This window comes from Lagenorhynchus albirostris, chromosome 3 (assembly GCF_949774975.1).
Source record: "Lagenorhynchus albirostris chromosome 3, mLagAlb1.1, whole genome shotgun sequence".
Classification (NCBI taxonomy): domain Eukaryota; kingdom Metazoa; phylum Chordata; class Mammalia; order Artiodactyla; family Delphinidae; genus Lagenorhynchus; species Lagenorhynchus albirostris.
Genome location: NC_083097.1, coordinates 7,647,036 through 7,660,750, shown reverse-complemented (window position 1 = coordinate 7,660,750; position 13,715 = coordinate 7,647,036). Strand labels below are relative to the sequence as shown.

Here is a 13,715-nt window from a genome sequence, read left to right as displayed (position 1 = left end):
TATTTTAATTTTGCGCTACGAGCCTAGATTGTGACTTTTTCCACAGTCTCTGCCAAAGAGTATCTAATCAGTAAATGCTTGCTGGCTGAATGAATGAAGAGCTCTCTACCTGAAAGTTCCTGCACTACTGTGACCATGTCTTAGACTTCTATGTATGTTTTGCAGTCACAGCAAAAAAATTCAGCTGTGAGCCATCCCCCAGCATGAGCTTTCATGCCTCTTGTTCCAGACATCCTTGACTTATTAGTTATATTTTAATTTTTCATCAGAGAATCAAACATGTTTATAGATTCTTGCTGTGTATGCATTTTGAGAACTTTATGTGAAACTTCTTGCAATTTGCAGAGTTTCCCATGTGACCCTAGCATCTGGAGAAGCATTCACCATGTTTTTTCAAGTTCCTGGGGAAGTTTTCTAAGACACTGTTTCATGAGCAGTGTTTATTTATTTTCCTAATATATGTCAAAGGCAATTTAGGGCTCACACTGTTATCAGCTACAACTCAAAATGAAAGCCCATTCCTCAAAAGAAGACACATGCTTTGAGATTTTAACTGAACGTATATTTATATCTATCTTTACAAATATCCTCGATTGAGCAAGTGTGCAGAGAAAGTCAGACTATTTTAGAGTTCGGTTGTTATTTTTTGGTCAGTATCCGAGAGGATTTTTTGGTTTGTTTGTTTTTACTGGTTAATTAACGTCTAATCTATTAACTAGACAAGATGTATTCATATTCACCGTTCCTCTTGCGCTCAGGCGTCCTTAACAAGTTTCTTGTGATTTTTTAATTTTTTCAGGAGGAATGTCAGAACTACATCCGGGTACTGTTGGTGGGTGGCGACAGGTTATTTACCTGTGGAACCAACGCTTTCACGCCGGTCTGCACCAACCGCACGGTACGGCTTCAGGTGGAGCTTTGACAGATTTTAATACCTGGAAAATCCAAGCATTCTATTAAAACCCTAGTTTTAAACGTGTTTCTATTCTCCAAAGAGTTGCTTTTTAATTTTAAAAAACATCTTTTGTCAAACTGAGTAAATATTTGATGTACTGATCTATTACTAATAACACTATTATATAAAGAACTGGTAATAATTCTAGCTTGTTTAATTAAATTTAAATATGCTTTCAGACTATTTCTACCAGCTTATTTCCCACCAGACCCTAAACATAATCCTAAACGTATTCTTATTTCTTTTTCTTCTTTATTGTAGGGAGGCTGTTAAGTATTAAAATAACCTAAAATCATAATCCAAGTGAAGAAAATACAGTTTACAAATTGGATGAGAAGAGTGTCAAAAAAGTAAAGCAAACTAGCAAACAAATGGAACCCTAGGAAAAGTAAAGTTATATGCCACCCTCTGTCTTTTTATTTTAACCTGTCATTATTGACAGGGGAATTTTCAGCATCCAGGTCTTATACCCGTAGAACTGCCGGGTTATCAGAGCACACGTGTAATCTTCCTTATATGGGATATTCATTTGATCTTCCTCCAGGAACATGATGAAGAAATATCACTATGTTAATTTCCTGGTTACACACTTTCTCTCAAGACCTGAGCTTACCATCCTCTTTTAGTATTCATTATTTTCAAATAACATTCAGTTATTGGAAAGAAAGGGAGGATGTTGATGATAAGAAGTGATGCTCACAGAGAGATCCCTAGGTACCATGGCCTGTCCGAAGCACCTTACAACTTCATCCCCACATCCACCCTATGTGTTGCTTACCCTTTGGGTCACCACTTTATAAGAGTCTAAGCCTTAAAGACTTGAAGTAGCTTACCCGGGGCTACACGTCTAATAAAGCAGGCAGTGTATCTGAGCCCCCCTGCCTAACCCCTCTGCTCTTGTACCTCTCAGGTAAGAGTAAAGAAACCAGAGGAGAGCAAAGATTCCCTCCCCATCCAAAGAACTTTTCTCATTCACTGATTGTTCAGCTCCTCAAATGCTGGATTCCCACCACTTGACTGCCAGGCACTGAGTTGCCTCTCTGAAAACTAAAAACTAAAGGCTTGAAAATTTGGGCTACGTGGAGCTAAATGTCCATACATCCTTACCCATGAATGCAGTTTTGGGCTGTTCATAATATTTCGATTCACTTTTATTGATAAAATTGTACATAATTTTTATTGCAATTTGTATTTCTATAAATATTGAAGTTGGGTTTTTAAATTAAAGTGGAAAAATCTGCACTGTCCCATGCATTATAAATAAAGTCATAGACAATAATCTCACTTCGTCTTTTGTGAGTATCCGAAAGCCAGAGGTTCAGTAACTCTCAAAGGATGATGAGAGAGCTTGTTTGGTAGATTGTCTAAGGATGACCACCGTGTACTGTTCTCATCCAAGTCAGAGTGCAGAAGTCTGTCACATTGTATGAGCCCCAGAGAGTTTATCGTGCATGCTTCCTTTGCAGTTTGGGTGGATATGCTCCATTAACGCTCTTAAAGGGGTTTCCTGGGGGATAATTTGTTTCTCTGTCTCGTCTTCACACCTAGCTGAGTAACCTGACGGAGATCCATGATCAGATCAGCGGCATGGCGCGCTGTCCTTACAGCCCTCGGCACAATTCCACGGCTCTCCTCACGGCGGGCGGGGAGGTCTATGCAGCCACGGCCATGGATTTCCCCGGACGCGATCCCGCCATTTACCGAAGTCTGGGCGTCTTGCCCCCTCTCCGCACCGCGCAGTACAACTCCAAATGGCTCAACGGTAAGTCTTACCTTCACTCCCAGTTTCCCCTCTCGTTGGTCTGTGATGCCCGGTGACTTGGTGTTCAAAAGCAAACTGTCACCATTTCTAAAAATAAAATAATTTCTTCATTTTCTAAAGAAATCAAAATGTACCCGCTTTTGGATTTCAGTGTGGAAAGGTATCAGATGGCTCTTTGCCAACTCGGAAGAGAAGTGATATTCTCCACACTTAGGACATGATAATAAAGCTAATGGTGATATGAGCGTTCCTCAAACTGAAGCTGCTTTTTCATATTATTGTTTGCAGTTTAGGAAATCCGATGTCATGTCAAAGATATCTGCAGCCTCATGTGCATTCTTTCTTAACTTCTTTATTAGATACCTAAAAAGGGAAATTACTAGCGTTTCATGAAAGTTTCAGGCAATTGTGTAAAAGAATGTGTTTGGCTTTAGGTAGCTCCAAATAACTTGACCATTTTTTTTAATTTAATTTTTTATTTTATATTGGAGTGTAGTTGATTTACAACGTTGTGTCAGCTTCAGGTGTACAGCAAAGTGATTCAGTTCTACGCATACATGTATCCACTCTTTTTCAGATTCTTTTCCCATATAGGTTATTACAGAATATTGAGTAGAGTTCCCTGTGCTACACAGTAGGTCCTTGTTGATTATTTATTTTATATAGAGTAGTGTGTATATGTCAATCCCACACTTCTAATTTATCCCTCCGCACCACGTTTCCCCTTTGGTAACCATAAGTTTGTTTTCGAAGTCTGTTTCTGTTTTGTAAATAAGTTCATTTATATCATTTTTTCTTTTAGATTCCACATATAAGTTGACCACAGTTTTTTAAAAAAGGGTGTCAAGTCATACAACTGGAAGGTCAGGGTAGGTGTCTTCAGAGTTGCTCACTTTAATGACTCAAGAGTTAGTAAGGGACCCAAGTCCTGTCACCACTGTCTCTGCCACCCACAGTCTGTCAGGTTGGTCCTCAGGCTAGCTCTGCTCATGGGTGCAAACCTGCGGCTACAATTCCTGGTACTGCATCCAGACATGACAATATCCAGGGGAAGAAGAACCACGTTCCTTGTGTCCTTTTTTTGAAGAAATCAGAAACCCCCAGAAGACTTCCCTTGAATCCTGGGCTAGAACTTGGTCACTTGCTCAATTAACAAATAGAAAGTGATTCCAGCCACTCAAACTGAAGTTAAAGTTGGCTAGGTACTGAGACCTGCCAGCTGAAATTCAGCCCTCTGCATATGGGTACACACACACACTAGCAAACACAATGTTACACACACACACACACACACACACACTAGCAAACACAATGTTATCGATAGATGTATGCACCATATGTAATCCATTCCCTCAGTCGTTTAGTTGATAGTTCGCATAAAGATGAAATCTTGTAATTGCCATGATAATATTTACTATTTTGAGCTTTCAAGTCCTACGAAGATTTACTGGCTTTTAATCAGGTACCAGCTCATTATTGTAGACCCGAGTTTCTCCCCTCAGCACTATTGATGCTTTGGGCCAGATAATTCTTTTTTGGGGGGAGGGAGTTTGTCCTGATTATTGCAGGGTGGTTAGCAGCAACCCTGCATTATACCCACTAGTTGCAATCGCATGGCCCACCTCCTGAATTGTGACAACAAAAACTTTGTCCAGAAACTGCCAGATATTCCTTGGGGGAAATATTGCCTCTCTTTGAGAACCACTGGTTTAGAATGATCACGTCTGCATATTTATGCATATGTGTATATATACACACAAGCATTTTGTCAAATAAGATAGTCAAACCAGCCATCATAGTTTGCCTTTAAAAGACTCCCTTGTAGAGAAAAGAGTCTTCATCCAGTTTCTTCAGCAAGTTGAATGACTCCGTGAGCTTCCAAAGGGCAACGTGAATTGTTTTCTCAAACCAAAGCACTAACTAGATTCCCTAGGTTAACATTATTTCTGTTGAACTGGTTTCAACTGGACCTTTCAACTCTCTGTGGAAGGTTTCCTTTCCGCTCTGATGCTTTCTTTCATCTGTGTAGCTTAAAGTTCTTTCTATTCATTTGTTGAGTTTTACTGGCCAAGCAGTTTCCAGTTAAAAATCAAAATGACTTATTCCCCAGCCACAAGCATTGCATTTAGAGTTTGCTGAAAGCAAAGTAAAAATTAATTCGGAATACAATCTCTTTCTTTCCCCGGAAGCGACACCCTGAATAATATCTTGGGAAAATAATTCAGGTTATGGCATGAGTTAGAAACACTGTTTCTTTCCATGTGACTTAGATGCCCAGGCTGATCAGGCGTTCAGATGCTGTTAACCTTCTGGGTGTAATCTTTCCCATTTGAGAGTCAGGTGATATCATAAGGACAGCTGAAGAGCTCACCCAGGGTTTCCACAGTCACTGTAGGCATATATGTCCTAAAATCATAAGTGATATTATCCAGCAACTGTGGCGATTGCAAATAAGTCCAAGGTGAACGTGGCGGAGCCGCCACTCTGCTCACGGTGTCATCATAACTCGCATGGCACTGAATTGTCCCGCCGTCCTCAGGGAGTGTCACCCTCTTGTTCGCCACTAGGAAGGCCCTCACTCCCAGGGCAGAGCACAGAGAGCCCTGAGGCTCTCAAGTTGAGTGTTGATTCCCTCTCCTGTGTTCTCTTGGGACACTTTCTTCTACTGAACCCTGAGGTATCATTTCTACCTCTGATTGGCCCTGGTTTTCTGCTCTGACTCTCCCTCCAGCATAGATTCTGGCCTCTGAGCCCCACTGAGCTCTGCTTCTGTGCCCCTGCTGGGCCCGGATGCAGGGACATTTATTCTCACTGTTCTTGGAATCCACACTTTTCCTTCCATCTGCCCTTTGACCAGACACCCTGTCTCTGTTCTTTCCACTGTGCTCTGGAGTAATTTTCTTTCTTTACTGGAGGTTGGTGCCTTACCTGTTATCCTTTTTTTCCATATCCTTAAATTTCTTGCTCTCTGGTGATAATCACCATCTTTTTATAAAAATGCTCAGATCTCCTCCCTCTTCCATGAGACAAAGGCAAAGAAATGCAATGAAACTAAAAACACCCTTAGTTCTGCAGTATCCAAGAAGAGTCCTATTTCCTGTGTGATATTAGGTGCCCAGTAAATGGAGATCAGACAGTTAGATTTGTTCTTGATAGAGCTTAGTGTTGGAAAATCCCAGGGCTGGTGTGTTAAGAATATGCAGATTATGACCTGCTGAATGAAGAGGTACAAGCTTCCACGTGGGGTTGGCAGGCAGCTTCCTCAGCATCCAACCTCCCGTTTTGGGGAAGTGAAAACCCTGGGGCTTTGATTGAAGGTGCGTTTTCAATACACTCACGCAAAGAAAGTACAGTCACAAGGTTTATTACTTGCAGATCCCAGAACCCAGGCCCCAGGAGCTGGGGAAGGGCAGCCCTCCATCCCAGGTCAAGAGCAGGAGATAGAGAGAAGGGTAGCAAACATCTATTAACTTACAAGGTTATCTGGGCAGAGGTCACTGTCTTTTCGTGGGCTCAGTGGTCGTATAAGAAGGTAGGGGATGGAGGCTTTGGAGGTGGAAAGTCCTGCCGGCGAATCAGTGCTCACCCTTCAGGATGCTGATTTGTCTCAATTCTCGGTTTCCTCGCTTGCAACCTGGAAATAACTTGCCGCCGGACCTGGCAGTTGTGAGATAAAAAATCAGACCATGAAGATATGACGAATATTGGTGGCATGCAGCAGGTACTCGATAAATAGACGTAATTACTGAGAACTCCCCAAAGTCTGATACGACATCGGATGCGTAGTGGCAGTGAGTAAATGTCTGTTGGCTGGGTTCGTGGAGGAACGTTTTGGGCTGTGGTTCCTGATTACTGACACCTACCAGCCTCTTGTTTCCCATCTTTCCTGACACGGACAAGCCTCCTGTGTGCTTTCCCCACTGTGCCCCCTGCTGCCCCTCTGGGCTGGACTCTCCTGACTGCCATGTCCTGCTGCTGCTACATCCAGGTCCCCCGGACACATTCACCTACTGCACAATCCTCAGTACCTCCAGGTGTCTACCGGGCTCAGGGCCCCTGGGAGGCCATCACTCAGCTAACAGCTGCTTACAGGTTATGATAAGCAGAGCTCCTGTCTTTGGTTTGGCCATTTACCAGTTTTCTGCCAACATTTCTCTGTTGACGAAAGAAAACTTTCTCGGCAGGGGAGGTGTGGGGGATAGCACCTGTGAACCGTGGTCAGCAGAATTTTTGTTTTCAGCTTCCCTGCTGTGATTAAATTGTGTATAGGATAATTTGCCTGTACAGGGAGGTAGACCCTTTCCATAATTGGGTTAATTAACTCGTACAGGGCAAACTCGTGGCATGAGCGGTACAGCGGTCGCTAGCATTTCTTGTTTGCCTCTTCCAGCCCTGTGCCAGGCATCTCCCGCCTCAGCCAGCAGCTAGGCACCAACCAACTTCACTGCCTCAAGCCATGCCTTCAGCGATGTTTTGGACGCTGGCTGTGTTTGTTTTGTTTGTTTCCTAGGGTTGCTGCCACGAAGTGCTACAAACTGGGTAGCTTAGAACAGAAATGTGTTCGCTCAGAGCTCTGGAGGTGAGAGGTCCAAGATCAAGGTGTCGGCCGCCCGTGCTCTCCTTGAAGACTCCAGGGGAGGGCCCTTCCTCACCTCTTGTAGCTCCACAGCCCTCATCATCCCTTGACTTGTGGCAGCAACACTCCAGTCTTTCCCTCTGTTCACACGGTCTTCCTCCTGTGGCTCTGTGTCCTCACATGGGTCCTATGGGATTAGGGCCCCCCTTATCCCAGTATGACCTCATCTTTACGAATTATATCTGCCATGACCCTCCTTCCAAACAAGGTCACATTTATAGGTACCAACATATATTTGGGGGGATACAATGCAACCCGCAATAGTGCCCTAATCAGGAAACGCTCAAATGTTGAAATCTTAAACTTCTGCGTCTTATTTTCCAATGACACTGTTACGTCTCTTTCTGTGTTGCGGGTGAATCCTCTGGCCACACTCAGTCTCCTGGTCTCAGCTGTGTTCTCCTCGTTCTCGACAGACAGTGTTCCCTTCTTGTTCCCAATAAAAAGCGTCAGAAGTCATCAGGTAGGGCTCAAGGGGTTGTTGTCTTCGCCCAGGGCAGAGCCGGCCTGCACCCGTTTCCTCCTTCCATGCTCCAGAGCACTGGGGTGGACAGTCCATCCACTTAAACTGTAGCCTTATCCACTGTGCACCCCTCCTCCACCTCGCGATCTCTGGGGAAGGGGTGCCTCTCTCTTAGGCAGCATTCTAAAGTGGATTTCATCCCCCTCATTCTGTGTCTGAATTACTCCCTCAAAGGGCTGCAGTGAAGGCTTGGCAAAACTCAGCACTGTGACCCTCCAGAGCAAGAGAAGCACACGGCACAAAGGATGCTCTTCAGAATGTCAGAACATGTAGACAAACATGGCAAGTCATGACCCTTCAGGGACCCAAGCCTCTGGGGACCTCCTTTGCTTCAGGGCTACTCTTCAGGCAAGTGGTGACATCAGGCTGTCCAGGGTGACGTCCTGCCAGGATACAGAGAGCCCTGAGTAAGGACCTACCAAGCCTCTAATCTTCCCACCGCACCTCCCAGAGACCCAGCATAAATACTACGTGGTAGGGTTCCAGCAACCTGCCCTGAGCAAGCTAAGTGCCTTGGATCTAATACCAGAGTTCCAGGTGCATTGCCTTATGATACCACCACCATTACAGCTGTCCACCAGTGAGTGGGTGTCCCGCCTGCGCCCCTGCACCAGTGCAGCAAGACCCAGGTGGTGGCCGAGCCATCGGCTGCCAGCAAGGGCTGACGTGGAGAGGAGAGCAGGGCTGGCTGTGACACCTTCATCGGGTTTTCTCTTTCCCAGCCTGTGTGATCTGACTCCGCTGCTCCTTTGCCCACGTGCCCTCTCAGCATGCTTTAAGGCGGAGTGTGCATTTCCCTGGCTGCCCTGTGCTTTCCTCACCATGCTCCTTCCCACGTGCTGTTTATACTGTTCTTTCTTCCCTTGAGTTTTGCCTCATCCGTAATTCCTGCTCCTCCGTAGCTTCAGTTGAAGTTGCAGTTTCCCCAAGACTCGGTGGGTCCCTTTCATCCCTTCTTGATGGGCGTTGTGCATGGCTGTCTTCACCCCACGATGCTGGAGCGCGTGGCCCCTGTCCTGCTCCAACCCCGCTCGCATCCCCATTTCACCTGCAGAGAAAGCTGAGGCAGTGCTGGCCAGCCCCCGATGCTTCCCTGTGCTCTCTCCTACCCACCCTTGCTCCTGCTTTAACCTCTTACGTGCATTGCCACTGGCTCCCTCCTTTCTTCCAGGGATTAGCAGACGTTTTCTATAAAGGGCCAGAGAGCGAATATTTTAGATTTTGCATCCGTATGGTCTCTGTTGCAGCTTTTCAATTCTGCCATCGTAGTATGAAGGCAGCCGTCACCAATGCACGCTGCGTGCACATACAACTTTATTCATAGCCAGCGGGCAGGATCTGGCCTGATGGCTATAGTTTGCTGGTCCCTGTTCTATCTGGAGAGCTCTCAGCCCCAGGCAATCCAGCTGGCCAGTGGGTTTAACTCCATTATCTTTGCTCAAATGCCACTTCTCAATGGGACCTCGCCGCTGACCACCTTATTTGAAACGACCCCCTCCTCCGTCTAGCCCTCTTGATTCCCCTTAGCCACGTTAGACTTTTATCCTTATGTTATGCTTTTAGTACTTGTCTCCTTTCCTCCACTAGAATGAATGTTCCCTAGTGGCCAGGCTTACTTGTTGGTCACCGATGGATCCCATATACTTTCAACAGTGCTGGACACATGGTAAACACCCACTACATCATTTTTGAATAAATGAACTAATAGATGAGAAGTTTACATCTTTGTTTTCCCCACCCATGAGTTTCTGAATTCCTTGAGGGCAGGGATTAGGTGGGATCCATTTTTGTGTGGTCAGCATTTCATATAGTGCCTGAAACACAGTTGAGACTCCATCAATATTTGTTGAATGACTAGAAGATAGGCACATTTCATAAGTGGCAGAAATATGAATTTTGTTGTTAACAAAGGGAACGTGTCGTATGAGTTGTAACCCAGAACTTTAAAAATATAGATTTGTATGTTTGAAACTGATGCGGGTCCAAACATGTAAAGAATCTTCTTTTGCCATTCTCATGTGGACTCCCATTTTCAACCATTATGTCTTCAGTTAGTTATCAAAGACAGTATGATTAATTGGATAATGTTCTGGAGGAACTTGAAACATTGAGTTATATGTTTGGTCACGACTGTAAGTTTCAAAATCGGATTTTTTCCCCTGTGCAAAAATCGCTCTTCAAACAAACTTACGTGTTTAGAGAAGTACCTTAACAGCCTTAACGCATTAAAATACTAATTGTTAATAACCCTTATTAAATGATTATGGTAAAGCAGGGTAATACATGTTTAATGGTCTGTGCTTAAAATAGAGAAGCTGTAAAACTTGCCTTCAAGAAACTGGCAATCAAATCGGGGAGACAGTCAACCCATGAAAAGGGAAAAAAAAATACGTCTGCAAATTAGCACTGTACAGATTGCGTTTGTGGGTTCTGGGGGAGCTGCTTGCTCGCACATGGACTAAAACCTCGATAGGAACTTGGAAAAAGGAATCTGTCAGTGAGCTTTCAGCAGGGACATCTTTGGGGGCCTAATCTCACTGGCAGGCAGCAACCTGCTTATTTTCCTTCCCTGGAGGCAGCGTTTGTCTCTCTCTTGGGTTTTCTCCACAGAACTCTGCTGCTTCCTCCTATTCTCTGAGATTCCAGGCTTGACCTCCACCTGGAGGAAAACACACTTGAAATCCATTGTATCTTTTTTTTTTTTTTTTTTTTTTTTTTTGTGGTACGTGGGCCTTCACTGCCGTGGCCTCTCCCGTTGCAGAGCACAGGCTCCGGACGCGCAGGCTCAGCGGCCATGGCTCACGGGCCCAGCCGCTCCGCGGCATGTGGGATCTTCCCGGACCGGGGCACGAACCCACGTCCCCTCCATCGGCAGGCGGACTCTCAACCACTGAGCCACCAGGGAAGCCCCATTGTATCATTTTTAATGAGCTATTATGTTTCCAGTCAAGAAAACTCTGTCTGTAACAATCTCAAATTCTCCTAGTTTGAAATAACTCTATCGATGTTACCCACACATTAAATAGACTCTTTGAGGTCTTTAAAATACAATGATTAACCTTCTAGTGATTAAAGATAACTTACTTGGAGGGAGAAAAATCCTTCTGTGCTTAACTCAAGGAAAAATAGTTTCTGCTTACCATGAAGACAGGTGCTTTGTGGAGCTCCCTGCTTCTCCCTGGGCGCAGACACCACTTCTTGGGGGTCCAGACATGGCCAGGCTGGGGTGACCCTGTTGGGCTCCATCCTGGAGACAGTGAGATCACTTTCTGGCAGTCTACACAGTGCAGTCCCTGAGGTGTGAACAGTCTGCACTAGGCTCTCCCTGGACAGACAAGATTTGCGAAAGCAGGAAATTCATAAATGCAGGCTGTTCCCAGATAAGCAAAATAAAGACAAGAGGGGCCTGGGAATGAAGTGTACTTGTTTAGGAAATCTGTAGTGTTTACCAAGGAAAAGAAGCTAGGTAAAACCCAGAACAAAAATCACGATTGTGTCGTCAGCAGCCTAGTTTTGTACTTTACCAGACAGCACCTGGGGAGATGCTTTCAGAGGGCCGTCCTTGTGAACAGTGGGCTGTGTTCAGTACTGCAGCTGAAAGGCTAACAGCTGACAGCTGACTCGTGAAGTTTCAACTTGTGAAGGTGATGACACGTGGACTTAGAGCATGGGAGCAAAGTTGTGTGACGTGAGACCCAGCATGACGAGCTGCCCTTTTCTAATTTTCAGGCTTGATCAAACCTATCAGAGGGCGTTGGGCAGATTGTCTGTCTTGTGTAGGATGGATGTAAACACCCTTTGGAAAGAGTGTTGTAAACCAAGTCCGATGATCTTTATAGGGTCAGAAAAGGGTTTAAATAAATGGCCTCCCTGCATACCATTTGCCTGTCCGTGCACCTGCTGGAGCCTCTGGTACATCCAGTTGTTACTCCAGGTGCAAGGGGGAGTCACAGTGGCTCTTTTCAACTTACAGGTGGTTGGGAGACTCCACATAGGTGTTATCTGAACCAGGGCTACATGCTGAAGCATGCACGAGCTAGGATTTGAAGACAGATCCTTCCCCCTCTGTGGACTTCTGGCCTCCCCTTTGTTTAGTCAACATCTTAGGAAATACTGCCACCATAAGCTGCCTCCGTCTCTCTCCTGATGTCCACATTTTTATGCACAAGTTGCCATGGAAGCGGGATCCAGGGACTTTGGAAATAGTGGCCGGTGCTTCTTGATTGGTGAAAACTTGCAAAAGGAGATGGAATGAGCCGGGGTTATTAAACCCAAAGAAGAAGAGCCTGTGGGGTTATTTAACACAGCCCTTTATGGACACAAACATCTGGTAGGTGACAGGAAGGAATCAATTATTGTGCTCTTTGAAAATAATGTGTTCTGTCCCAGTCATTGAGTGCTGAGTTCCTGAAAGTTGGGCAGCACAGAATCCCTTTAGTGTTGTGATGAAGGCTCTATACTTGCCAATAAGTCATGTTGTCACCGAACTCAGGTTCGGCTGCATGTTCCTCAAGAATCCAATACTGAGAGACAAATGTTAGGTAAAGGGAAAGATGGCTTTATTGAGGAAGCCAGCCATTCTGGGGAGAAGGTGGACTCATGTCCCCAGGAGCCAACTCCCACTCCCCAGGTTTTGCTCAAAGATTAAACAGGGAAATGAGGAAGGGGCCATGTGCTGAGGAGAGAGTTGCAAGGTACATGATCAACTCGTGGATCTTTTTCAGATTGAGTGGTGGTGAGGTAGCCAGGAGTCAACATCACTGACCTTCTGGTTCCACCCAGTCTGGGGTCTCTGTGCTTGTGGGCAGCGTACAGTTAATTTCTTCCACCTGGTGGGGACTTCAGTATCTGCAAACCCCCTCAAAGGACATGGCTCAGAATATTATCTATAGCCCTTGAGGAGGAAATAAAGGTCCTTGACTTTGTTTAATGGCTAAACGATTATTATTTTGTCTTGCTTGACTGTTTTCCTTTGCTTCTGTATTTTCCCATTTCTCTGATTAAATTTATTCTTTGGCCAATTTTTTTTTTTTTTTTTAACAGACAAGAGGCAGGCAGAGGACAGCGGGGGTGGGGCGTTTGTCCTGGGAAGGGTCCTGCTCAGTTGCAATTTGGACTTCCAATTTACACATTTCAAAAGAGAATGGATGAGGCTTCCCTGGTGGTGCAGTGGTTAAGAATCCACCTGACAGTGCAGGGGACGTGGGTTTGAACCCTGGTCTGGGAAGATCCCACATGCTGTGGAGCAACTGGGCCCATGTGCCACAGCTACTGAGCCTGTGCTCTAGAGCCCGTGAGCCACAACTACTGAAGCCCACGTGCCTAGAGCCCATGCTCTGCAACAAGAGAAGCCACCACAATGAGAGGCCCGTGCACTGCAGTGAAGAGTAGCCCCGGCTCACCACAACTAGAGAAAGCCCACGTGCAGCAACGAAGACCCAATGCAGCCAAAAATAAATAAATTTAATAAATAAATTTATTTAAAAAAAAGGGAATGGATAAATCCCACTCTTCCTTCCCCCATCAAGATATTATGACGCCAGAGGCACCAACTGTATACACTAAGGCATATGGAGACCTGCGTAAAAAAAACAAAGATCCCCGCAAAGAAGATATGCCCCATTATAGAGAACACAATATGCTATATAGAAATTTACTAGTACTTATATAACCACTCACGAAAATGTTTTGATGTTCATTGTCTAGACATCATAGCTGTTTCCTGGTGACGGTCCTGGATCACTCCTGACACCTGGCATGATTAACATTACTCCTCTTCCCTCTCAAAAGATTTCCAGTTTGGAGCATAAATCATATTGTCATCCTGTTTATAAGATAC

The 13,715-nt window shown here is 45.0% G+C and overlaps 1 protein-coding gene across 5 annotated transcripts in view; it reads left to right on the top strand.

Moving 5' to 3' along the window:
- The window catches only part of SEMA5A (semaphorin 5A), a 484,691-nt gene that overhangs the window by 313,065 nt on the left and 157,911 nt on the right, over window positions 1–13,715 (top strand). For 4 of the 5 annotated variants that reach the window (XM_060146861.1, XM_060146858.1, XM_060146857.1 and 1 more), the window contains exons 7-8: window positions 800–910; window positions 2,504–2,717. In XM_060146861.1, the coding sequence (XP_060002844.1) occupies window positions 800–910; window positions 2,504–2,717 (325 nt within the window). The remainder of the gene's footprint in view (window positions 1–799; window positions 911–2,503; window positions 2,718–13,715) is intronic. The other variant, XM_060146860.1, reaches the window with a different exon arrangement.